Source organism: Canis aureus, chromosome 33, assembly GCF_053574225.1.
Source record: "Canis aureus isolate CA01 chromosome 33, VMU_Caureus_v.1.0, whole genome shotgun sequence".
NCBI lineage: Eukaryota > Metazoa > Chordata > Mammalia > Carnivora > Canidae > Canis > Canis aureus.
This window is the reverse complement of record NC_135643.1, coordinates 11,634,324-11,661,898: the sequence shown is the minus strand read 5'-3', so window position 1 is coordinate 11,661,898 and position 27,575 is coordinate 11,634,324. Positions and strand designations below refer to the sequence as shown.

Below are 27,575 nucleotides of genomic sequence, written 5' to 3'. Positions count from 1 at the left end.
AGCTTTTTAAGTAACTTTTCTTTAAAATAATCAATATGCTTAAGTGCACTTTTTGGGGTGGCTTGCCCTTGGCCCCTATGGTATCAAGTCAGTATAAAGTCTTTCAACACAAGAAGGGTTTGAGGAGAGAAGAGAGAGACTATTCAGGCTGGCATGGGAGGGGAAGATAGGGCTAGATCATGGAAGGCCTGAGATGCATGTTAAAGAGCATAGTCTTTATAATTAATGATGTACCTTCTTTTATAGTGTCAATTATTTAAAACAAAATCTGAATCATTCTTTTTAAGACTATACCATTGTCTCCAAATGAATTGGACTGACCAAAAATGTGCCTACACATACATAATTCAGAATTAAATGTGTGCTTACCCAAAATTTTAATTACAAATCTTCACAAGTAGTGTGATTAAAAAAAAAATTCAGAGAAATATTTGCGTAACATAACATGGATCATATTTAATGCGATGCCTCCTACATCTTACATTCCAAGAATTTCAATCTTAGTTTTCATAAACCCATCACCAGCCATGCAATATGTTTCCTGCTCAAATACCTTGTCATTCTTTCTGGCTTCCTAATGTTCTTTTTTGTGCTTTTACCGTGGCATTTTTTTTTCCCCTTCAGAGGGCCCTGTTTTTCCTCAAGTAGGGCTTGAAGCTGTATTTCTCTTCCCCTTCTACAGAATTCCTTCCTTTAATACTCATCTTAAAATTCTACTTCCCATAAGCGGTTTTCCCTTGTTAAAAAAATGAGATGCATAAACTCATATTTTCATTCACCCAACAGTCCTAATACCATATCCAAGATTCAATAATCTACAGAGCCTGAAATACTGTGTGGGATAGATAACATAGCTGGATGCTATTTGATTGTATTTCATCTGTGTTGTGAGTTCTTCTGAAATATGCTACACAAACCCGGTCTCTTTGTCTTAGTGCCATGGTGGATACTCAGACAAGTCGTTTAAAAGGCAACTTTAAAAACAGTCCAGTCTCATTTCATACTTAGTATTCTCCACACCTCTGGCTTCTGTATTACTAGACTTGCCTGTTTGTTCCCTGTTTTGCTTTTATTTTCCCATGTGAACAGATGAAGCAGACACAAGCAGAAGGCCCTATTGGTCCTGCAGATTCCACCTTCCAAAGGAAAGCCAAAAGGACTCTCTGGCATGTGTGGTGTTGCTTAGCAACCCACCCAAACAAACATGTTTCCCTCTCAATTTTTTCCCAGTCCTTATTTATTCAAGAACATTGTAAAATAAATTTTTACCACTTGACATCTGAAATCATTAGAAAAAAATTTGGTGTTTTGGGCTTTATAAGAACTGCTAAACCATACTAAAGTTTCTACTTGTTTTTATTTCTCAATTTACTGCACTAACAATGCAAGGCTAGAATTTGTGATATTCATCTTTATGTCTAGAACTTGTTTGGATGTGTCCCTGCCTCTGCGGGAGTTATCTCGACACGTGTCGTCTGGCACTCTGATTTTGATGACCTGTCCTCTGTATCTCAGTTTCCTTCTGTTAATAATGCGGCAAAATCTCTACCTTACAAATTCCACAGAATTTTTTCTAAACACATAATGAGGAGATATCAACAAACTCATCAGATACTTATAGAGTGTCCACTAGACACCAGGCACCATGTTGGATTCCAGGGAGGGCAAGGATAAGATGTAATTCCTACCTGCAAGGAGATGAAATCTTGTAAATCAAAGATACCTGGAAACATTATTACCTCATCCCCAAGATCTTTCCTACACTTCCCTAAGACTTAAAATCTTTCTAGACTCAGGCATCATCTCCTTCTGGAAACTTACTTAGTCACAATCCTGGCCCCTAGCTTGAATTTACTTGCCCTTTACCCTGTAAAATTTTATCATAAAATTACCTATTTTTAAAAAAGATTTATTTACTTATTTAAGAAAGAGGGTTTTCTTTTTTTTTTAAGATTTTATTTATTTATTCATAGAGACAGAGAGAGAGAGAGAGAGAGGCAGAGACACAGGCAGAGGGAGGAGCAGGCATTATACAGAGAGCCTGACATGGGACTCGATCCAGGGTCTCCAGGATCACGCCCTGGGCTGCAGGCAGCGCTAAACCGCTGCACCACCGGAGCTGCCCAAGAAAGAGGGTTTTCAAGTGAATAGGGATAGGGGCAGAGGGAGAGAATCTTCAAGCAGACTCCCCAGTGAGCATGGAGCCTGATGAGGGGCTCCATTTCATGACCCATGAGAGCATAACATGAGCCAAAAGCAAGAGTTGGATGCCTAACCAACTGAGCCACCCAGGTGTCCCAACATGGATCATTTCATATTGAAAATATCTGTTAACCTAGTTGTCTTCCTGAGTAGAATGTAAGTTCTACAGAGCAGAGACTCTGGCTTCCTTAGTTTGTTGTTTAGCAGTTCAGTGGCCATCCCACTTTCTTACCAAAGCAATAGTCAGATTTTCTTGGGGAACAATACTCCCATGTTCTGAGTCCATGTGTGCCTCAGATGTGGCTGACACCACCACTAGTTCCCAAGTGATGAGCGTGGAACCCAGGCGTGGCCAACCAGAGCATCATGAACACTTGGCTCCTGTGAATGGCATTTAAGAACAGGAGTGGGATCTGGTTCTGTTCAAAGGAAATTAGGACAGAACTTTTTTTTCAAGTTGTGGAAAAGAAAAGCTTTTCTTCCTGCTAGATTTAGAGTAAAAGAATGTTAAGTCTAGACAAGCTGGCGGCCAAAACGTTGATGCTCAGGGGGAAAATAGAGCCAACAATATATAGATACATAAAAATAAGTATAATGTGAGGACTAGAAGAATACTAAAATTGATCCCGTGGTAATGTTTGAGTGGCCAACCTATTCAAGAACATTGTAAAATACATTTTTATCATTTGACATCTCCTCATTTTGTCAATCACAGATATGATGTTTATCATCTATATCTTCATCCAAGTTCAAAAGAATTTTGATCAATGCAGGGCCAAGAACAGAGTGCTTTGGAATATTGTGTGAGGTTTTTCTCTTTACTAACTCAAATTTATTCACTAATTCCATTTGGACATAGTTGTTCAAAAACTTTGAATCCAACTGTATTTTCACTAGCCTATATTTTTCTAAAAGAATATCAGAATTTTTTGCCAAATGTCTTTTGGTGCTTACAGCATTAAACTTACAGCATCCCTAGATCTACTAGACTTTACAGAATACCTGTTTAATATCCATTGAGCACAATCTTAGATTAGGGTACAGAAGAAACTGTCCTTGCATGCAAGAAGCTTGTAATTAGCTTGCAAAGACAAGCTATACAACAGCTAAAGCAATTAACTGATAAGTGCCTTGTGGCACCCATCTGGAAAGGATTTTCTGTTGTTGTTTTTAAGATTCTGGAGTCTAACTCCTAGGGATTCTGATTTATTATGTCTTAGGTGGGTCTAAGGAGATGAAGAAAGCCCAGCTTCTGATGATATCATTCGAGCCCCTGAGCCAGCACTAATTGAAGGCAGATCTACCCCTGGACTTCATTAGCCCTAACATTTCCTTTCTGATTAATTTATTTTAGGTTAAGATTTCTATCCCTTGCAATTAAAATAGTACTAACAAATTTGAATAGAAGTGTACTTACAGTCTGTTAAGAGTTGTTAGTTATGTGCATAAGATGCTATGTGACCCCAAGATTGGACCCCCTTGTCTGGGCATCTAGGGTGGCTAGTTGGGCCTCCCACTCTGCAAGAATTAGGAGATTAGAGACTTTAGAGGATGCTGAACCTTACTTTGTTTTACGTAATTAAATTACACTTTTGAAATCTTTGTTATAATATTCCAGAAGTCCTTTTTAAAATGGATTCTTAGTAATTTTTAATAGCAGTTCTTAATTTTGATAAAGTTCTACTTATGAGTTTTTCTTTTATGAATTGTACATTTGGGGTCATATTTTTTAAAATCCTTGCTTCACCCAAGGTCATGAACATTTTCTTCTAGAAGTTTTATATCTTTTATGTTTAGGCATATAATCCATTTTGAGATAATTTTAGAATATGATGGGAGGTATGAATTAAGTTTGTTTTTCTTATAGATGAGTATTCAATTGTTCTAGCATCATTAGTTGAAAAGACAGTTCTTTCTCTCTTGAATCATTTTCGCAATTGACCATATATGTGTTTATTTCTGCATGTTGTCTTCTCCTTTTTGTTATGTGCTTAACCTTTTACTAATACCATCCTACTTTGGTTACAGTAGCTTCCCTCATACTGTTGCTTACCGACTAAATTTTTAAATTTGTAAATTTTAATGGTTTAAGTTTATTTAAACAGAACTTTTGAACTATGACTGTCTGGTCATAGTTCATACTTTGGCCTGACCTGTAAAAGGCTTCTCATCAATTGATTAGAGAGAATTAGTAAGCTTTGTTGGGTTTCTGTCTGACTGTTATTTAGAAATTATTTACAAATGTCAATTTTAATATCAACATCAATTTTTTAAATTAAGCAAACAATTGTTTTTTGATCTACAAATTTTTTCAGTAGGCTTTGACTCTTTTGAAAAATAAGGTATTAACAAATATGTACTCTCTACCAATACTTTTAAAAATTAATAACTTTTATGAAATCTATAAACTTTTATTTTCTTCTAAAATAATAAATATAAATTTCATCTTATTTTTAGACATATTCAGTGCTCATTACTAATATTTTTTAAACATAGGCTCCCCTTCTCTGAGTTCTCTTGATTCAAGCCTTTTGGGATAGATTTTTTATTCAGGTTTTTTCTTCTTTTTTTTTTTTAAAGGAGGACTTGCTAATGCCTCATTATTCCCAGAGTCTGTGCAAAATTAAGAGTGCCTTTCTTTTCTTTCTTTCTATCTTTTTTTTTTTTAAAGAGTGCCTTTCTGTTGTCATAAACATAAAGCAAATTGGCTGGGCATAATATTCTTGGCTCCCAGGCTGCAGTGCCTCCCAGCTGAGAAGACTAAGTTGAGAATTTGGGGAGGCCAGAGTGGCCAAGGAAGCCAAGGTGCAAAGGAGGACAGTTTGTAGACAGAGTACCAGTAGGGAGAGGACTGCAGAAAAAGCTCCAGAGTTGCCCTGGAGTCTTTAGAGTGTGCATGTGAGGAATCTGCCTGAGGACAGAACTGCCTGCCGGGGAAATCTGCAGCAGTAAGAACTACCCAAAAGGAGCAAGTGAGAACATTTCTGATGCTCTCACAGAGCAGGAGAATTTTCTAGTTGTCAATATCCAAAGTGGAGAAACTCTGTAATATATATGGTGTTGAGTAGAATCCTCAGAAAGATAATGCTCTAGTAGTGGGACCAAATTAGCCTGCAATAAAAGCTGATCCATTGTGGGCCCCTGGGTATCTCAGTTAAGCAGGTGGCTGCCTTCAGCTCAGGTCATGATCCCAGGGTCTTGGGATCAATCCCCGCATCATGCTTCTCTGGTCAGAGGGGAGTCTGCTTCTTCCACTCCCTCAGACTGCTCCCCTCCCCCTCAGGCTTTTGCTCTCACTCTTTCTCAAGTGAATAAAAAAAAAATCTTAGCACTGGGTGTAGTACTATATGTTGGCAAGTTGAATTTAAATAAAATATGTATTTCTAAAAATCTTTAAAAAGAAGCAGGTCCATTCTATGTAACTCCTAGTCAAATTAGCTTGTTGACTATACAACAAATTGTTAAAGAACAATTTCCTAATTGAATCTAAGTGACCCTAAGTGATATGCTAAAATTTTTCACTACTATTATGGGGTTTTCCCCCATATTTAAATACTTTATTTTTTAAGAACAGTTTTAGGTTCACACAAAATTGAGGGAAAGGTAGAGAGATTTTCCATGTGCCTCCTGCCCTCTTTCATGCATGCATAGCTTTTCCCATTATCAAGATTTCCCACCAGAGTGGTACATTTGTTATATTTGATGAACCCACATAGATACAACATAATCATTCAGAGTCTACAGTTTATGTAGAGTCCACCCTTGGTGTTGTACTTCTGTGGGTTTGTACAAATGTGTAATGACGTATATTAACTATTATAGTAATGCTTGCCTTGTGAAGTGAGTTTAGATGTGTTCCCTTCTCTTCAATATTTTGGAAGAATTTGAGAAAGATTGGCATTAATTTTTCTTTAAGTGTTTGGTAGAATTTACCCATTGAGCCATCTGGGCTTGGGGTTTTTATGTTGGGAGATTTTTGATTATTGAGTCATTGTCCTTCCTTTGTCATTGAACTGCTCAGATTTTCTGTTTCTTCATTATTCAGTCTTGATAGGTTTCATATTTTGAAGAATTTATCCATTTCTTCTAGCTTATCCAATTCATTGGCATATAATTATTGATAATAGTGTCTTTTGATCCTTTATATTCTTGTAGTTGTAATGTCCCCTCTTTCAATTACAGTTTTATTATCTGAATCTTCTCTCTCTCTCTGTCAGTCTAATGAAAGATTCAGTGATTTTATCTTTTTAAAGAACAAGTATAGTTTTGTTATCTTTTCTATTGTCCACCTACTTCTTTTTTTTTGTCCACCTACTTCTAATTATATTTATTTCTGCTCTAAACTTTGTTATTTCTTTTATTCTGCTAAATTTGGCTTAGTTTTTTTTTTTTAGTTTCTTGAGGTATAAAATTAGGTTGTTTATTTGAGAGCTTTCTTTTTTCTTAATCCAAGCATTTATTGTTATAAATTTCCTTCTTGGAATGCTTTTATTGGATCCTATAAGTTTTGGCATGTTGTTATTCCATTTTAAGATTCTTTCTGATTTCTTATTTAATTTCTTCTTTGTCTCATAAGTTATTAAGGACTGCATTGTTTAATTTCCATTTATTTGTTTCCAACTTTCTTTCTGTTATTGATTCCTAGTTTTATACCATCATGATTGGAAAAGATTGATATGGGTCCAGTCTTCCTAAATCTGTTGAGATTTGTATTGTGGCCTAACATACATGTATCTGGAGAATGTGCTTGAAAACAATGTATATTCTGCTGCTGTTGAAAGTAATGTTCTATAAATATGTTAAGCTCATTTGCTCTACAGTGTTATACAAGCCCACTGTTTCTTTATTGATTTTCTGTCTGATGATGTATCCATTGTTGAATGTGGAGTATTGAAGTCCCAAAAACTATTGTTTTGTTGCTGTTTATTTGTCCTTTCATTTCTGTTAATATTGGTTTTATATGTTTAAGTGCTCCAATGATGAGTAAATATCTATTTACAATAGTTATGTCTTCCTGATGAATCAATAGTGATGGTAGTTCCTTTGGATAAATACCCAGAAGTGGAATTGCTGGGTCATGTGCTAGCTCTGTTTTTAATTTTTTTTTTTGTTTTGTTTTTAATTTTTTGAGGAGCCTCCGTACTGTTTTCCCTAGTCATTGCAACAATTTACATTCTTACCACTAGTGTACAAGAGTTCCCTTTTCTCCATATCCTTGCCAACACTTAATATTTCTTGTCTTTTTGATGATAGCCATTCTAACAGGTATGAGGTAGTATCTCCTTGTAGTTTTGATTTTCATTCCCTTGGTAATTAGTGATACTGAGCACCTTCTCATGCACCAATGTCTATTCATTCCCCTGTCCATTTTTTAATTGGATTATTTGAGGGTTTTTGCTGTTGCGTTGTGTGAATTTCCAAGTATTTAAGTCTTTTTGTGTTTTTTTAAATCAACATGTTGTAACTTTTATCATACATATTTTATACATATTTTCTTAGATTTATATCTAAATATTTCCATTTTTTTTCAGGTTTAAATGACACCATTTTAATTTTGGTTTTAACTTGTTCATTGTCAGTATATAAGAATTCAATTGATTTTGGTATGTTGATCTTGAATCCTACAATGCTATTGAATTCATTGTTTAGTTCTAGGAATGTTTTATAGGTTTCTTGGAATTTTCTACATAGAAAGTCATGTTGTCTGAAAATAGTTTTATTTTTTCTTTCCTAATTTGTGTACTCTTTACTTTTTAATTTAATTTAATTTAATTTTTTCCTTATTGCAATGACTAGAACTTCCAGTGCAATATTGAATATGAGTAGTGAAAAGGACATTTTTGCTTTGTTCCCATTCATAGAGTAGAAGCATTGAGTGGTAAACATTTATCCTTAAAAATGATATTAGCTGTAGGTTTTTCCAGATGCTCTTTATAATGTCAAGGAACTTTCCCTCTATTCCTTTTTTTAAAACATTAATGTGTATTGGATTTTATCAAACACTTTTACTATATCATTGATATTATTACATGATTTTTTTCCTTTCAGCTTTTTGATATGGTAAAACACATTGTTTGATTTTCAAATATTGAAGAAGCTTTGCATACCAGGATTAAAACCCAATTGATCATAGTGTATTATTGTTTTTACACATTATTAATTTTGATTTGCTAACATTTTGTTGAGGATTTTTGTGCCTATATTCTTGAAAGACATTGGCCTGTAATTTTCTGTTTCATGTGTGCTGTTTTTGTCTCCTTTTGATATCAGGGTAAGCTGGGTCTCATAAAGTGAACTGGCAAGTGTTACATCCTCTTCTATTTCTGGAAGAGATAATGTATAATTAGTGTGAATTCTTCTTTGAGTGTTTGAGAAAATTCTCCAGTGAAACAATTTGAGCATAGAAATTTCTTTTTCAGGAGTTTTTCAATTACAAATTCAATTTATTTAACAGCTGTAAGAATATTCAAGTTATCAATCCCATCTTGATGGAGTTTTGGTAGTTTGTGGATTTTGAGGAGTTGCTCTTTTTCTTCTGAGATGAATTTAGGAGTGTAAATTGTTCATGGTTGTGTTAGTTTGCTAGGGCTGCTGTAATAAAATACAATAATCTTGGTGATTTAAAACAACAGAAATGTATTGTTTCACAGTTCTAGAGACAGAAGTCTGAAAATATGGTATCAGCAGGGCCTTGTTTCTGCTTGAGCCCTGTAATGGAATCCTTGCTTGTCTTTTGCTAGCTTCTGGTGTTTTGCTGGTAATCCATGGTATTCCTTGACTTGTAGCTCAAATCTCTGCCTTTGGTGTCACATGTGTTTTGTGTGTCTCCCTGTCTTCAAATTGTCTTCTTAAGACGATATCAGTTGTATTGGATTAGGAACCCACTCTACTCATTACATCTACAATGATCCAGTTTCTAAATAAGATCACATTCAGAGATATGGAAGTTAGTACTTGGATTTAAGTGTGGGAGGAGGGTGGACTCAACTAGCTCATAACAGTAGTATTTCTTTATTACTCTTTGAATGGCCGCAGAATCAAAAGATTGTCAGATTGCATCTGAAGTGAGCATCTACAGGGTTGTTAGGGGACACATAGGTGATGGGACATAGTTTAAACATTGCTTTTTTAGTTATAAAAATGTATTAATTCCTTTTCCTTGATTTTATATAAGGAATAAACCATGAAGGAATTGCTCTGAGACTTTTATTTTTTAAAATATTTTATTTATTTATTTGAGAGTGAGAGTGAGAGAGATTACAGAGGGTGAGGGAGAAGCAGACTCCCCGCTGAGCAGAGAGCCCAATGTGGGGCTTGATAACAGGACCCTGAGATTATGACCTGAGCTGGAGGCAAATGTTTAACTGACTGAGCCCTCCAGCTACCCTTCTCTGAGACTTTTGTATCAATGTATGAGATGTTATTTTAAGGACATTATTCATTATATATTTTTCTGTTCTAATGGCTCTTTCCTCCTTCCTACCATCAATTTTTGGAACATTTTCAAACCTTGAGAAAAGTTGAAAGGATAATACATTTAGCCATATTAGTTTCTTTCCCTTTGTGTAGTGTGTTTATGTGTGTGTGTGTGTTTTCTGAATCATCAGAAAGTAAATTACAAAAACCATGGCATTGTCACTCCCAAATATTTCATTGTACATTTCTGAAGAATAAGGACTTCATTTCATAAATACGATTCCATGATCACAACTAAGAAAATTAACAATTCCACAATATCATCTAATATACTATGTATATTCAAATTACCATAATTGTCCCCAAAATGTGTTTATACTCTTGTTTCTTTTTCAATCCAGGTGTCAATCAAAGTTCATGTTTTGCCCTTGGTTATGCCTCTTTAGAGTTGTAATCTAGAATAGTATAACACACCTTTTTTCTAGGATTGAAAGATTTAGGAAATAAAAATACAGAATGCTTAGTTCATTTGAATGTTGGATAAACCATGAATCATCCTTTCAAATAATATATACCTAGCTTATACAAAAGATGTTTTTTTTTAAAGATTTCATTTATTTATTCATGAGAGACACACAGAGAAAGAAGCAGAGACATAGGCAGAGGGAGAAGCAGGCTCCATGCAGGGAACCCGATGTGGGACTCGACCCCGGATCCGGAGATCATGCCTTCAGCCAAAGGCAGATGCTCAACCACTGAGCCACCCAGTGTCCCTGAAAAGATGATTTTGTTGTTCATCAGACATTCAAATTGAAAGGAGTATCTGGTATTTCATCTGGAAACTTTACTCTTTGGAAAATTTAGGCCAGTCAGATCACTGAGTAACTCAATTTCTGGGCTTGTTTGTTTTCCTATGATTTGATTCTGTGAAGCATCTTTTTACAAAAATGTTTCATAGGTGATGCTGTGTGCTTCTTATTGCCTGACTTTAGGAAGCACACATCCAGCTGGCCGTCCCATTTATGAAGCTAAGTTTGATTACCAGATGAAGATGGTGACCACCAAAACTCTCCAGTTAGAAGCATCTTCTTCCTTGGAAATACTAATTTGTGAGGTGATCTTCTGGGACGAGATGAATATCTTCTCACCAATAATCTTTTGTGCAATTATTATAACATTCATTAGTGATCATTTCCTGAGTCAATATTACACTGTGGGTTGTAAACTGATTTTCTAGTTTTATCATTCCTTCTACATTTACTATTAGCTGACTTTCATCTGTAAAGAAGACATTTCCTTCTTTTATGCTCTCTCTTATAGTATCACTATGTACTAATGAAACTAAAAAGAAAATTCAATTTGTTATAATTCATTATTGCCATTATTCTTTTTATTCTCAAATTACTCCTTTTTTGGCCAAAGGAAATCCCCTTCAAGTCTGGTTTTTGTTCCCTTGGTTATGACCCCAGTTGGTCTTTGAGGGCTTTTTTTGCAGTCTATCATTAAAGAGATTTCCCAGGCTCATTTTTTACTCATTTTGCCCAAGAAACAAGAATCAGCTTTTTTCCCCAAAGGGCCTATGCCCCCTATCAGTTTACTGCTGTCCTGCTTTGTAAGACTGGAATTGGACCCTGTGAATACATTCTTTTGCCAGCTGGCACAATGGCAAGCTTTGTCAGTAGATGGCACTGGAGGGACACTGCAGGAAAGGAGCTTCTCCTGCTGGCTTGTGTCCTATCTTTTTGCTCCTCCTGTGGAGCAGATGCCAGGGCTGTGCAAGGACACCCAGTGTCACTCACTGTCCGGCTAGTTTTTCGAGCACCTTGGCCCGCAGTGTTTTGCTCTGCAGGAGTGGCCCGTGGTTTTCTGCTTGCCAGCCTCAGTCTCCTGGTTCTCCACTGGGAAGTGTCCTGTTTGCCAATTTCAGCCCCCTAGCTAGAGATCAGCTATGGCCCAGGAGAACACAGCAAACTTCTCCATCATCCCCTGGGCTATAAAGACAGTCTCTCTAATGAGGTGTGTATCTTAGTTTTGGGGAGAGGGTCCCTCTTTCAGAATTTTCCCTTATTTGGGTATTCTTAGCCCTGTGGTGTTAAGGTTCTCTTTTATTTCATCTAGTTAATGCTTTATGTTAAATTTTTCTTGTTCAAATTGCTGATGTGGGGATCCCTGGGTGGCGCAGCGGTTTGGCGCCTGCCTTTGGCCCAGGGCACGATCCTGGAGACCCGGGATCGAATCCCACGTCGGGCTCCCGGCATGGAGCCTGCTTCTCCCTCTGCCTGTGTCTCTGCCTCTTTCTCTCTCTCTCTCTCTCTCTCTATGTCTATCATAAATAAATAAAAATAAATAAAAAACAAAAAAACCCCCCCACAAATTGCTGATGTGCTCTCGTTTTCTAATTGAACTTGAACTGGTAAAGTACAGAGAATAGTCTTTGAATGGTGACACCATTCAAAGATGCAATTTCTGAATTAACTTGGTATGTCCTTGGATTTGAGCACAGTGTTGAGAAGCTTGCCAGTAGGAAATGGGATGCTTGTATTCTATGGGAGGCAGGGGCAACACAATTGATAAAGCTATTACCTTGAATCTGATGAAGTGGCAAGTATAATGGGAGCCCATTAGTGCTGTACCTCACTAATGATGATTTAAAGGATGGTGGTGTCTTCCTGCACCCCGATGTTTCTAGCAGCAATGTCCACAATAGCCAAACTGTGGAAGGAGCCTCAGTGTCCATCAAAGATGAATGGATAAAGAAGATGTGGTCTATGTATACAATGGAATATTCCTCAGCCATTAGAAACGACAAATACCCACCATTTGCTTTGATGTGGTGGGAACTGGAGGGTATTATGCTGAGTGAAATAAGTCAATCGGAGAAGGACAAACATTATATGGTCTCATTCATTTGGGGAATATAAAAAATAGTGAAAGGGAATAAAGGGGAAAGGAGGAAAAATGAGTGGGAAATATCAGAAAGGGAGACAACATGAGATACTCCTAACTCTGGGAAACGAACTAGGGGGGTGGTGGAAGGGGAGGTGGGCGGGGGGTAGGGGTGACTGGGTGACGGGCACTGAGGGGGGCACTTGATGGGATGAGCACTGCGTTTTATTCCATATGTTGGCAAATTGGACACCAATAAAAAATAAATTTATATAAAAAAAATAAAGGATGGTGGTGTCTTAACTTGTTTGAGCTACTGTAACAAAAATACCAAAAAGCCCTGGTGCCTTATAAACAATAGACATTTACTTCTCATGGTTCTGGAGGCTGGGTAATTCAAGATCAAGGCATGAATAGAGTTGGTGTCTGGTAAGGGCATGCTTCCTGGTTCATAGATAGCCATTTTCTTATGGTACCCTCCTGTGGTGGCAGGGGTCAGGGAGCTCTCGGGGGTCTCTTTTATAAGGACACTGATGCCATTCATGAGGACTCCACTCTCATGACCTAGTCTCAATACCCTTCCCTCCCCTCAACTCTCAATACCCTCATGTTGGGGATTAGGTTTCAGCATGTGAATTTTGGAGGAACACGAACATTTAGTTTATAACAAGTGCTATGGGATTGAGTCTTCTCACAGATAGAAAAGCTTTTCCCACACTCAAGTTATAAAGTAACTCCCTCATGTATCGGTTTAATGCTTTTATAGTTTCCTTTTAAATTCACATCTCTAGTCTGTTTGGAGATTATTCTGATGGACGGTGTGAGATACGGATCCAATTTTATCTTTTTCCAGATGAATATCCAGTCACTCAACACCATTTATTTAAAAGTCCATCTTTTCCCAAGTGATCTTGGATACCATCTAGTAATTTCTGTATGTACTTGGGTCTATTTTTGGATTTTCTATTCCCTTCCTATTCTATTTGTTTGCCAGGACCACAGTGTTTTTATTAGAGCGGCTCTATAGTCTTATTTAATACTTGTTAGGGCTAGTGCTCTCTTACTGCTTTTATTTTTCAGAATTTTCCTTCCATTATTGTATGTTTGTTTATTTATGTTTAAGATTTTATTTATTTGTTCATGAGAGACACACAGAGAGAGGCAGACACACAGGCAGAGGGAGAAGCAGGCTCCATGCAGGGAGCCCGACGCGGAACTCGATCCTGGGACTTCAGGATCAGGCCCTGGGCTGAAGGTGGCGCTAAACCGCTGAGCCCCCCGGGCTGCCCCAGTATGTTTATTTTTTTTATATGCACTTTGGAATTAGCTTGCATAACTCTAGGAAAAAGTTTACCTTTTTAAAAGTTAGAATCACATTTGTATATTTCTTGGGGAGCATTGTCATCTTTATGGTGTTGAGTTGTCCTATGAGCAAATGATGTCTTTTGATTTCTTCAAGTCTTTCTTGGCTTACAGAAGTGTTTCTCACTTACTGAAGTTTTTCTAATACAGCTTTGGCACATTTCCCTAAGTATTTTATCCTTTTATGGTTTCTATATTAAATGACATTATATCTTTTACATGGTCACTGTTTGCATTTTTGTATGTATGTGTAAGGTAAATTTTATATTATGGTACCTTACAGAAATTATGATCTTTAGTACTGATTCTCTGTTTTCTAGATGTAGTATTACATGATCTACATAGAGATATAATTTCTTTCTCAAATCTTGGGCATCTAAATGCTTATGATTATCAGCTTTTCTCTCCAATACTTTGCTACAAAGTAGTGGGGCAGAGGACATACCTGCTTTGTCCTTGATCTAAATGAGAATTATTTCTCCATTAAGTAGGATGCTGGTTTTTTAGTTGAGGTATATGATATTTCATCATGTTAAGAAAGTATCTCTTAATTTTTATTTGATTTTTATGAAATTAAGAATGGGTTTGTCAAAAGCTGTGCTACATTTTACTATGTGTTCGCAATGATTTATTTTTTCCCCCTTCTTCTATCATGATTTATTGTTGGGAGAAAATACTTTACCTCTACACTGATTTTGGGTTTGACCATATGACTTGCTTTAAAGATTGATTGATTGATTGATTGAAGAGAGAGTGTGCAGGAGCACACAAGCAGAGGTAGCTGCAGAGGGTGAGGGAGAAGCAGGTTCCCTGCTGAGAAGGGAGTATGTGACTTGCTTTGAACAATGGAATTTGATGAACAGTAGTAGTGTGTCAAGTTCAGAGTCTGAAGCATCATGTATATTTCTGGTCACCCTTCTTATGTTTCTGCCTTTGCCATCAGAAAGACATGTCCTGGGTTGTTGCTGATCCCAAATGAAGAAGCATATGGAGCAGAACTGAATCCATCCTGCAGCCTGAAGCATACACACCCCTGCCAACCCACAGATTGGTGAGTGAGAAAAAGAAAAATATTTGATGTTGTAAGCCACTGAGATATCAAGGGTGTTTGTTACTCACTATTTCCATCCTAGTAATAGCTCACTAACACAAAGTCCTTTTTGTCATCTGTACATATAATCATATAACATCTTTCTCCTTAGATCTAACTACATGATAAACTATAGGGATGAATTTACTAATACTGAAGCTTCATTGCTTGGGAATAACCCCCCTTGATTATAATGCACTATTTAAACTTGATTTTATTTTTTTAAAAAGATTTTATTTATTTATTCATGAGAAACACAGAGAGGAGAGAGAGAGAGGCAGAAATACAGGCAGAAGGAGAAGCAGGCTCCATGCAGGGAGCCTGATGTGGGACTCAATCCTGGGTCTCCAGGATCACACCCTGGGCTGAAGGCGGCGCTAAACCGCTGAGCCACCCGGGCTGCCTTAAACTTGATTTTAGATATAGAATCTCTATTTGCTGACATTGTATTTAGGATTGTCCCATTGCTAGTCATGAGTGAACTGCTTTATAGTTTTCTTCTGTGTGTGTGTTGGTAATCTTACCAGGTCTGGGTATCAGAATTATACTTGTTTCATAAAGATCATTTGAGAATTTTTCTTCTGTGTTAAAATTTAAATGTTATTGGGCATATCTGGTCTTTGAAATTTTGATAGAAATCCCCTGTAAAATCATTTGGATCTGGTTTTTATAGTTAGTTCCTTGATAACCTTTTCTCTTTCCTCTATGGAAATCTGTCTACTTATGCTTTCCACATATAGCAAGGTTAATTTTGATAAGTTGTGTTCTCTTAGAAAATAATCCAACTTATCTAGAATTTCCATTTTATTTGTATTTAGTTGTGTAAAGTAGTCTTTTCCAATATTTAAAAACTTACTAGTTTCATTGGTTATCTCCTTGCTTGCATCATTTGTTTTTTCTATGTTTCTTCCTTTAGTAAGTTAGAGTTAATGGTTTATCTATTTTGTTGTTTTTACAAAAAACCAGCATTTTGATTAGTTTCTACTATTTTTTTGTTCACTATCTCATTACTTTTGCTTTTAAATTTATTATTTTCTTCCTTCTGGTTTCTTTTGCTTAACTTTGTTGTTCCTTTCTTTTTTTTTTTTTTAAGATTTTATTTATTTATTCATGAAAGACACACAGAGAGAGACACAGGCAGAGGGAGAAGCAAGCTCCATGCAAGGAGCCTGATGTGGGACTAGATCCAGGGTCTCCAGGATCACACCTCAGGCTGCAGGCGGCGCTAACCCGCTGCACCACCAGGGCTGCCCTCCTTTCATTTTTTAATATGTTTGTTGCTGCAAAAATTTAAGGCTGTGGCTTTAGTGTGATCACTGATTTAACCATATTCTGTTAATTTTGTGTTTTCATTATGATTTGTCTTTAGAAATTCTGCTCCTTAATTTTTCTCCTTTTGTCCTAAAAGTTTTTTGATAGAGAATTTTAAGATTTCCAAATGGAATTTCTAGTTTTAGAAAGAGCAGAGGAGCAAGACATGGAAGTAAAGATACTTGTTCCACTTCAGGCTTTCAGAACTTCTAGTTTTAAATGAAATTTAAAAATCTCGGTTATTACCTGGAACTGCATTTAAAAATTTATTACAATACAAGGGGACTGTTTAGTATCTATGAGTGATCAAAATAGCTATGGAAAAAAAAATCACTATGGAACCTATAGGTTTTCATCCAAGGGCAAGAAAGCAATAAACTTACTGAGCAAATTAATGGTGAGTGATGAGAAACAATAAAATTGATTTGTGATTGCAGCTAGACTTTCATTAGCTTTTATATCAGCTTTGTGAGAATTAGAAAAAAGGTGTTCCACTGGGTGAAAGAGTCCTGCATACTTGGAGGATTTCTGGCTGAGTATCAACTTAAACTTGAATTAAGGAATTCTAAAGTTCCTTAATTAGGAACTTTAGCTCAGCCAGAACCGATATGGTTGATCCAGCAGACCCTGTATTGCTCTCTTCTAAGTTTAGCAGGTTCATTAAAGTAGTTACACTTATTAACTGCTGGGCAACTGTGGGAACTCAAATAAGAAAAGCAGCTGATTGCTCTCACCACAAAAAAGAAATGATGCTTATATGATAGGATCGAGAAGGTGACAATATAGAGGTGTTAACTAATGCTATGGTGATCATTTTGCAGCATATGAATGTATCAGATCATCATGTGGTATGCCTTAAACTCACACAATGTTATATGTCATTTATATCTCAATAAAGCTCCAGAAAAAAAACAAAAGCAGCCAATACCACCAAACTCATTATGTTTGAGATATAAGATTTATTCACACACACACAAAAATAATCACAACCAAATATACACTAATTTAAAAAAACAAGATTATAGTGACATAAAGTTAATTTTATGTTTTCTTTTATAAGTGTGTAAAAGTATTCTATGCTTCTACATAAATTTCTATTCATAAAAGAATAGCAAATATTAAAATGCAGTGATAGCTTGCATTTCTTATATGGAAAGAACACAGACCAAACCCTGAAGCTTTTAGTTTACAATGGTGTTACCATTAAGCCACACACTAAACTAATGATCAAAAATAGTATCTATTTCCAGATCCATATACATATACATTCACCAACTAAGCTGAGAAATAAGCATTTTGTATTCTCTCCATCCTGCTATAATTTTTTTTGTTTTGCTAAAAGCAGAGTAATAAATTGCATTTTCTCCTGTTAATTGATCTCAGAAGATGCACTATCTAATTCATGAGAAACGTGAAATTTCAGGTGTTTATCTTCTTCCTCACTCTTGGAGTCTACAATTAACTCCTTCTCATGGCTTTGACTTAATTGGCTGACAAGTTCCCTGCTGACTTCAGAATTTTCCTGGCTACCAATCTCATGGGAATGCATATTGCTCTCATCACTTGCTCTCAGCTTATACTCTTGGGAGTGCTTGCGGTCCTTGGTTTCCATACTGTGGTCATCAAGCTGACTTGTTTCCTGACTGTCTTTTGCATGGCTGTCCCTGTCAGAGGTGCCTCTCACTGTCCGGGAAAGAAGGACGGCATTGAAGTCATCTTCCATACTCGCACTTTTCACAAGTGATGTGAAGTCCTCCTCTGTAGAATCAGGATACTGAATGACGGAACAAATGAAAGAAGAATTAAACGAATAGCCAGGGATGGGAACATTGTAATTCTGCTTTCTAACTTTTAGCTAATTTATACTGGAAATGGTCTAAATTTGACTGAACCAAAAAACAGGACAAGCACATTACTTTATATTTTACCAGGGTTTTCACATATTCATCTCCTTTAGTTTAATAGGTATATCAGTTATGCATATGATAAAGACTATAAGTAGATCTCATTATCTCTGTTTTAAATAAAGAGAAAGAGAATTGAAAGTTAAAAAGTAAATGAATAGTAAATGTCAAGTCTATGTGTCAAATCCAGATCCTTAGACCATAGATGCAGTGTAATTTGCAACTCTACAATTCATTGTAAATATTTAACTTCAAAACATGACTGTTATATTGTGAAAATAATTGCTGTTTTCCAAAGTTTTTTCTTTCATCTAAAAAAATAAATAGAATAAATGCTTTACAGCCAGGATTTGGAAAAAGAGCATTATGACTGAGAGATGAAATTAGAGAAAAATTGCATGGACTTAAACTTAAAATAGCCAAGTTGAAAAAAGGTTTTGTGTTCAGTAGTCATAAATTAGGAGTTGCCTAGGTGGCTCAATTGGTTGAGCACTGGACTCTTGATTTTGACTCAAGTCATGAGCTCAGGGGTGTAAGATTGAGCCCTGCACTGGGCTCTGTGCTCAACGTGGAGTCTGCATGTCCCTCTTCCTCCCCCTCTAGCACTCCCCTACCAACTTTTCTCTCTAAAATAAATAAATAAATAAGTAAATAAATAAATAAATAAAATATTAAAAAATAGTCATAAACAAATAATATCTACTGAATGAATGAATGTGAATATGCACACTCTGGTTTCCTAGAATTGGGCTCTAATCATAAACATCTGATGTATCTGTTTACCTGGACTTCATATTTGTGGGACTTCTTAGATTTGGACCTCAGTCCATAAGCCACACTATCACCTCGGCCATCATATGAGCCTCTTGTGGGGACAGCTGGAGTGAATAATTGGGTTGCTGGAATGTCAGTGGGAAAATCAGTGACCAGTTCATCGGATTCATCAGACTCGTTGGAGTCGTCATCTAAGTCATTCGAGTCAACGGAGTCCTGGCTATCCACATCGTCTCCATCATCTTCATCTACATCGTCATGGCTTTCATTGGACTTACTTGAGAAGGTCTAAAAATCATGGCCAGAAAAATTTGGGTAAGGGTTTTTATTTTTTCTTAGTCTTTACAGTACATTAGTCTTTCAGACTAATTTGGTTTTAGAATCTTTGCATTCACAGCAATGTATTCAGTGGCTTCTAGGAGCAAAGCAATTTCCTTTTTAATACCAAGATAAATGGAATCATAATTGAGGTATTTTTCTTGCTTCTCCATAAATAATTATTTTCAAGCCATATGTGGGGGTATAATATTTCTATCAATAACATTCCATTTCCTTGTTCATATTAGACATCATTCAATTTACCAATTCAGTGATGAAATAAATAGATACATAATTGTGAGATTACTTTTGAGTTGAAATGAAAATTCTCAGAAGATTGGAGCATCCATATATTAATGCATGCATCAAAACTTAAGACTACCCCCTTATTGGTATGGAGAAGCAAAAGGTGAATCCGTTATGCTTGTGTTTAAGCTGCAACTCAAATCTGTCCCCCAAATTAACCACTTACTGTCTATTAAACTTCTGACTAGCAATATATTGGGTTATTTTTTTTAATATATTGGGTTATTTATCTAACTTTCCTAATTAGAATTCTTAGCATATTCAAAAGATCTTAAGGAAAACAAATTTAACTAACCTCTTTGTTTAGCAAATATAACAATAGTCCAAGAAAAAGAATAGTTATTACATAAACCATAATGTTAGGAACAGAGATGCTCCTAGAGACAAAATCTTGGCTTTCGTAGGCATTATTAGATGTTTATCAGATATTAGATGAGACATTTACAAAATATCTTAAATAAAATGTTAAGAGGCTTAGTATTTCAAATAACAGACATTAGTAAACATTTCCTGCCACACTAAGCTTATCTGAAGAAACCTGGTATTTCTGACATTTAGTAAATACATGTTCTCTTTATGAGCAAGTTTTAGACTGGCAATTTACTGCAAAATCTACCAATAGAATATTATCAGAATTGAGCCCAGGCAATATCATTAGGAGAAAGAGTGGCTTCTTTCATCTCTCCAAGGCATGGTTGGCTTCTGATTCAAGATGAGAACTTACTTTTTGTTTGAAGTCATCAGTTTCCTCAGTCAGCACAGCATTCTGAAGAAGAAGAGATACATATAAGTTTACATAAAACATGTCTCATATTTTATTTTTTATTTTTTAATTTATTTATGATAGTCACACAGAGAGAGAGAGAGAGAGGCAGAGACATAGGCAGAGGGAGAAGCAGGCTCCATGCACCGGGAGCCCGATGTGGGACTCGATCCCAGGTCTCCAGGATCGCGCCCTGGGCCAAAGGCAGGCGCCAAACCGCTGCGCCACCCAGGGATCCCCATGTCTCATATTTTAATTTAAAAGCTAGCCTTTTCTATCCAAAACAGGTCTTATTTTTCAGCCTCATAAATGAGTGGCTTAAAGTGTGAAAAAAGCCAACATAACCAGATCAATTGCTGTCCTAAGCTCACATTTACCAACAGGCAGGAAGGATCCATTTAACTGGCCTCAATGGCCTGCATGATGGCTACTTTTTGTTGTTCTCTAATTGTGAGAAATTTAATTCTTAAAATCAGTTAAAATTAAAAATACCTGTAGTGCTAGGAAAGTCTGCTTCTGAGATGGGTCAGGCTTTAGCCATGTAGCTACAGCACCTGGGTATTTGTTGTAAAGCTACAAAAAATGTTGCATATTTGTCATTATTAAAAAAAGAAACATAAGGATCTCTAAATGATAAGCTGAAAAAGCAACTATACTTCACTGATCTTGATGGATAGGCATAATATGCCTGTATACGGTCAACCAGAGCCTTAGATACCTCTTTTATCATTTATTTTTTTCTTGCAGATTCATTTAATATACTTACTTGGCACTTAAGCCAGGCATCCTTTCAAAGTAATTTACAAATATTTATTCATTTAATCCTCTTAACCTCTTGTGAGATAAGTATCATTATTATTCCCATTTTACAGATCAGAAGAAACTCAGCTACAATGAAGTTAAGTGGTAGTAAGTGGCAGAGCCAGGGTTCAAATCCAAGGAACCTGGCTCTCTGTACCAATTCATTCTGTCCATACTGAGTATTGTGCATTCCTATTTTATGCTTGCTAGCTGAAATTTCCCCTCGAATAAAACATATCTAAAGCAGAGATCCCCTTAGTTAGTGGTGATCTTCATTGTTTCCATTCTATGGAATAAGGGGAAACTCTAAAGCTTTGCTGTCTGATCCTGTACCCATCAGCCATATAACATGTGGTTATTTAATTTAATTAAAATTAAATTTAAAAAATCAGTTCCTTAGTTGTACTAGCTACATTTTGAGTGTTCAATAGCCACAGTGGCTAGCAGCTCTGAGTGGACAGTGCAGAAATATAACATTAATATCACTGCACTGAAGTTCTATTGCTCCAAGATGCCAGAGACATGAATGGAATGGTCTTTCCTTTAGCCAAATCATTATTGGGAAAATGATTATTCTAGTGCAGAGGAATGGAAATTGCCCTGAATAAGTGTCATCTGATGGGCTGTATCACCCAGAGCCAATCCCTTCACATTCCTGTCATTTGAGAATGAGAGCCCTGGCGGTTCCACAGGGTCCCTTTCACAGCCAGCCACGGAGAGGGGGAGGAGCAGAGAGGCAACCAGTCAGTAGTACTTGGGGTTTCCCCAGGGCTGGCTCCAACCAGAACAGCTTTATATTGGGCTTCTCTGAAAGCTTTTGCTGAAAGAAGGGGTTCCTTGCCTAAAAAAAGATGTGAAGCTACTTGTCTGGATGAGTTCCAAGTTTCTCTCCTTTTGTTTTCTTTAAAAAAATATAAAGATTATATGTAAATATGTCATAATTTATATATATTAAATATATATATATTTCCACTGCTACTTGTAATATGGTCTCAGAGAGAAGGCACTTATAAGTTAAATTTATGATTTAAAACAAGGTAATATGAAGACAATATAGATGAACAAAACAGATTAAAACCCCCTAATAGTCATAATACAGATAACCAATTCATCTTCAGAGGTATCTCTTTGTAACTTTCCCATATTTCTTACTAGCTCTAGATTTCTAGGATTCTGGAAGGTTGATCTCTTCACTTCTCTCCTAAATATAATTTAATAATTTATACTGTCATAGCTTTATGGGCCATATTTATTCTATGTAAAAGGCATCAATTCTTGCCTCAGATAGTGTGACCTCTATTTTTTTTGGAAATGTTAATTTTTCTGGCTTATTAATGTGCTTCCGTATTTGTTTTCTCAAATCAATTAGAAGACAGACATGCCTATACACACCTACTTGCACACCTAGACACTTGCAGCAAAACATCTCCTAATGTCTTCATTAAGCAATCTACTTTCAGTGACCCCAGAGAACACTACACAGGCCTTTATTCTGTTCATCTGGGATTGAATTCTGTGTATCTTTTAGCCTAAGCTCCTCAGGACAATGCCCATTTGTTGTTTGGCTGGCACAATTTTACCTATTTTGGAGGAGCATGTACATCTATGGTGCTGGTCAAAGAGTTATAATAAAGGGTTTTATTTGGTCTTATGCTTGGTTAGAAAATTGTTATCTAAAGTCAGCTGACAAGCATAATAGATCCAAACAGCATAAAAACCTTTCTTTTTTAATGGGTTTCTTAGCAAATATCTTAGTAGATATTATGAATATTGTGGCCATACAAACTATCCAGTATGTGAGACAAATTTTAAACTTAAAAAAGCGGAGGATCCCTGGGTGGCTCAGTGGTTTAGTGCCTGCCTTTGGCCCAGGGTGTGATCTTGGAGACCCGGGATCGAGTCCCACGTCAGGCTCCCTGCATGGAGCCTGTTTCTCCCTCTGCCTGTGTCTCTGCCCCTCTCTCTCTCTGTGCCTCTCATGAATAAATAAATAAAATCTTAAAAAAAATAAACTTAAAAAAGCATGGATGGAATTTTCTATGTCTAGTACAGTATGTTGACTCATGGAAAGAAAAATTCACTTGACTTCCTAGAATTCATTTTATATAAATGACAATGGCCTAGAGCATTATTTTATTATATAAAAGAACTAGTTTGGTGTTAAGAGCATATATTTACTAAAAACTACACAGATCTTCCTCAATTTCCAATAGGGTTATGTCCTAATAAACCCATTGCAAGTTGAAAATATGGTGGGTCAAAAATGCATTTAGTACACCTAACCTACTGGGCATCATAGCACAGCTTAGCCTACCTTAAACATGCTCAGAATGTATACATTAGTTTGCGTTGGGCAAAAGCATCTAACACAAAGCCTATTTTATAACAAATCATCGAATATCTCATTTAATTTATTGAATACTGTACTGAAAGTGAAAAATGGAATGGTTGTATGCATACAGAATAGTTGGAAGCATATTGGTGTTTACTCTTGTGATCCCGTGGCTTGGCTGGATGCTGCAACTCACTGTCACTGCCCAGTATTACAAGAGAATATTGTACCATACATCACCAGGCCCGGAAAAGTTCAAAATTCAAAATTTGAAGTATGATTTCTACTAGCATATGGCTTTCCTACCATCGTAAAGTTGAAAAACTGTAAATGGAAGCACTATAAGTTGGGGACCATCTGTAAGTGTACTTAGCAGGCCTAGATTGAAAGCAGCAGTCAGTAAATACTTATCAATCAACAGCAAGACTATGAAGATAAGTAAAATGGCAACAAATATGTTTGTAGTACCTCTTGTACAGCTGCATATAATTTAATTACATGATAAACCGAAAAGATGCTTACCTGCTTTTCCTCAGAGCTCCCAGAATCAGCGTGCTTAATCTTTGAAATAGAAAAAATGAACAAAGAACAATGTGAATGTGTTCCTAGCACAGGGGAGCACACAATTCATTTATTTTGAGAAATTTCCTTTAAGATGCAGCTGTACTCACCGGAATGGCGTAGGCAATGCCTAAGAGGCAAAAGCAAATCACTGCAATCCTCATGGTGAGTTTTCCTGCAAAATATTTTATAAGGAATATTCGGTTTCTTTGTAGGGTAAAACAGTCATACTTCTTTATGCTACCACATCACAAAATCATTACTAATAAAATATATTTTCTGTAGAATACTTTCTGCCTTTTGGAGAAAACTCTTGTTTCAAACACTATGCTCTTTTGAGTTCATATTTGTAATGCCACCTCTTTATCTCTCACTATTAGGCAAGGGAGAGCGGAATCTCCCAAGTCTATATTCAACTTTAAAATTTAGAATTCCAGGAATTATATCATTACTCCCTGATAGCTCCAGCTATCTCAACCTAAAAACAGATCATTAGTAATTTAACTAAAATAATAAGCTAGTGTTGGAATCTTTATTTCTCAGAGAAGAAAAACACAAAGGGGAAGAAAGAAAATAGAACTATAGAAAGAAACTTGCTTTCTCCATCTTTCCAGCGTGCATTTTAAGTGTGATTTATAACTGAAATTATTAAGAAGGTACCACTTAGATAAAATGAGGCTGTCTCAAAACTCAGTTATTTAAGAAAGGCATTCTAGAAATTTGAAACAGAAACCAAAACATAGAAAATAGTCAACAGCTTTTCTATTCATGATAATAAGTCTAAATAGTGTCATACAGGTATTTTGGTGAAAAATCTAACAGCTAAATACAGAAGTAAATTATTCAGAAGGTTTTTCTTTTCTCTTGAAAACAGGTTGGATACATTAAATCATTAAAACATAGCATTATTATTAGCTTACATTACCACTAAAGATTTTTATCCCTTTAAATGCTTCCACAGCCATCTACCCATTTAAATTAATGTATATAGTTATTTGAAAGGGGCATAGAATTTTTCATTTTTTTTCCTTCTGATTGGAAGAAATAATTTCAGTTCTTTTGAGGACTCAAAGTATTTTTGACTCATATAAATGACTGGCTTTTAAAATAACCAGTTACCTTTCCTCCAGGAAATCTGTAACGTATCTCCATGCTCATTTAAAAGCCTAGAACAATTCAAGTCTGCTTAACAGCTTTACAGTTCAATTCCTTTCCTCACGACTTGCCCTTGCCCCTGAAATGAAGCTGAATACATGGGATAGTGAACTGCGGGCTTACCTTGCTCTGTGGCTGGCTGAGAAGAGAGCCCAGTCTTGGACGATGCTGCACTTCTCTCCTTCTCTTGCTGCTGACAACCAGGACCTCCCAGAATTTAAATGCTGCTCCAGACATTCTCCACCAACACAGGGAGGCGGAGAAATGTGTCATGAGGTTTTTTTGCCACTGCCCAACCCACTTGCTCCCACACTTCCCCTTCTGGTTTTTGTGGTTAAAAAACAAAGAAGCAAACACACAAACTATAGTTAAAACATTACTTGTGTACGATATCATTAACTAGCTTTTTCATTTATGGGATTGGCATTTAGCATGGTGGAAGGGCATCTAGGGGTCCTACAAAAAAGTGGGGAGGAATGACTAGTTCTTTGAAACAGTCTATAATTTCTGAGCTAGAAGAAAAAAATATTAATATTAAATTAGTCTTAAATAAAATGGAATAGACTTTTGTTTCTTTCAGGTTAAATAGCAGATTAAGGTCATATATGCAACCAAATTTGCCTCACAGATATATTTGTTTAACAGGTGCAAGGCTATCTCTCCTTCAGGTGTATGAAGAGTTCAGAGAGGCCCCCTCCATCCTTCACTACTCAAGCTTGGTATTGTGATTTCAAGTATATAGCAGCTTGTCATTTAGACAAATGACATTACTAACACTAAATTCCATGTTCATGCCCATGTTCAAGTTGGATTTACGATGACCCTTCAAGGACATGAATTTTTGTTGTGCTGTTTGAATTGTTTGGAGGTGGTGAATCAGATAATTTGCTATACAAAATAGAAGAATGGTAATTTACTGTATATACTGCAGAAGTAAAGTAGTTTCTGACTGGAGCAGTGTTACTGCTTGAGAAGGCTGCTTCTGGGGCCAGAGTGTGGCTTTGAGTCCTACACTGCCACCATTAGCTGTTTGACCTTGGGCAAGTCACTTAGCCTACCTATATTTGTTTCCTCATCTGTCAAATACACACGCTATTATCTAGCTCATGAGGATTGTGAGAAGTTTGAATGAATTAGTATGTGCAAAACTAACAACACTTGGCACATATTATATGCATATTTGAAGCACTGTGTGTGTTAACTATTCCTGAAAGTTTTGGAGAAGCAAGTAGTCATCATTTGTAATATCTTTAAGTGGAATAGGTTATTAGAATGAGGTTAGATGTATGATCTTTAAACTGTGTACATCAATAAGGTAGTTTTCATATCACTATAGGAATAGATTGCTCTATGAATCATTTTTTTTAAATTTTATTTATTTATTATAGTCACAGAGAGAGAGAGAGAGGCAGAGACACAGGCAGAGGGAGAAGCAGGCTCCATGCACCGGGAGCCCGATGTGGGATTCCATCCCGGGTCTCCAGGATCGCGCCCTGGGCCAAAGGCAGGCGCCAAACCGCTGCACCACCCAGGGATCCCTATGAATCATTTTTTTTCCAGTTTTTCTCCCACGATATATAAAGGTTTTACTTAATAAATAAAATAAAATTAAAAACATTTTTCCATATTAAAAAAAAACTTGGGATCCCTGGGTGGCACAGCGGTTTAGCGCCTGCCTTTGGCCCAGGGCGCGATCCTGGAGACCCGGGATCGAATCCCATATCGGGCTCCTGGTGCATGGAGCCTGCTTCTCCCTCTGCCTATGTCTCTGCCTCTCTCTCTCTCTCTCTCTGTGTGACTATCAAAAATAAATAAAAATTAAAAAAAAAAAAGTTAAAAAAAAAAAAAACTTTACTGGGTATTTAAAAGGTATTTAAATAAAAAAATTACAGGTGACTTTGAATATCAGAACAGAAATTAGAGGTAGCATAGCTCTGATTCCATTTTAAATATTTAATATTGTTTTGAGATTACTTAATTTTCATCTACTTTTCTCAGTTGTGAGAAATGAGGGTTGCAACTATTCATTTACCTCACACTTCCATTGTAAGAATTGTGTGCGAAGTGAGATTAAAGATAAATGGTCCTATTTATTATTAGTTCTGTCTAATGTGTCGGCTACTATTTACTGATTGCTGTTCTTAATAAAAATATGAATTACATAATTTCTTGCAATCTTATTAGTATAACTATATTCCAGTTTTGTGGACATTTGGTGGTGGGGTGAGTTTATCTATTTTGGATGCATTCCAAATGAATTGATATTATTGATTTGTGGGCTCTAATCGCACATTTTACAATCCAGGTGCCAGCTAACTTGATGAAACATAAAGCATCAGGTTATAAAGTTTCAGAACATATTTCTTAGTTCTGCTTTTAAAAATTGTTTTTTCC

At 36.2% G+C, this 27,575-nt stretch overlaps 1 protein-coding gene and 1 long non-coding RNA gene across 3 annotated transcripts in view; one reads left to right on the top strand and one right to left on the bottom strand.

Annotated features, from left to right (window-relative positions):
* Positions 1 to 20,462, top strand: part of LOC144304316 (uncharacterized) — a 51,397-nt gene extending 30,935 nt beyond the window's left edge. The window contains exon 5 of the long non-coding RNA XR_013371222.1: positions 20,417 to 20,462. This is a non-coding gene — a long non-coding RNA (uncharacterized LOC144304316). The remainder of the gene's footprint in view (positions 1 to 20,416) is intronic.
* SPP1 (secreted phosphoprotein 1) lies at positions 17,207 to 25,459 on the bottom strand. Of its 2 annotated transcripts, XM_077882821.1 has the most exons (7): positions 25,305 to 25,459; positions 24,137 to 24,201; positions 23,988 to 24,026; positions 20,825 to 20,905; positions 20,294 to 20,335; positions 18,955 to 19,233; positions 17,207 to 18,041 (listed from the first exon to the last, which is right to left on the bottom strand). In XM_077882821.1, exons 2-7 carry the CDS (start codon positions 24,188 to 24,190, stop codon positions 17,637 to 17,639), a joined length of 900 nt encoding a protein of 299 aa, XP_077738947.1. In that variant the 5' UTR covers positions 24,191 to 24,201; positions 25,305 to 25,459; the 3' UTR covers positions 17,207 to 17,636. The 2 variants fall into 2 exon arrangements, with proteins under 2 accessions (XP_077738947.1, XP_077738948.1); XM_077882822.1 differs by lacking the exon at positions 20,825 to 20,905 and having other exon boundaries at positions 25,305 to 25,458.
* Positions 25,460 to 27,575: the final 2,116 nt, after the last annotated feature.

Excerpts from the sequence above, each read along its gene's own strand:
- SPP1 (XM_077882821.1), bottom strand. The coding sequence starts at position 24,190 with ATGAGGATTGCAGTGATTTGCTTTTGCCTCTTAGGCATTGCCTACGCC. Across the intron at positions 24,027-24,136 it reads GCATTGCCTACGCCATTCCG|ATTAAGCACGCTGATTCTGG; the intron begins GTGAGTACAGCT and ends TCTATTTCAAAG. Across the intron at positions 18,042-18,954 it reads CCCACAAATATGAAGTCCAG|TATCCTGATTCTACAGAGGA; the intron begins GTAAACAGATAC and ends TCCGTCATTCAG.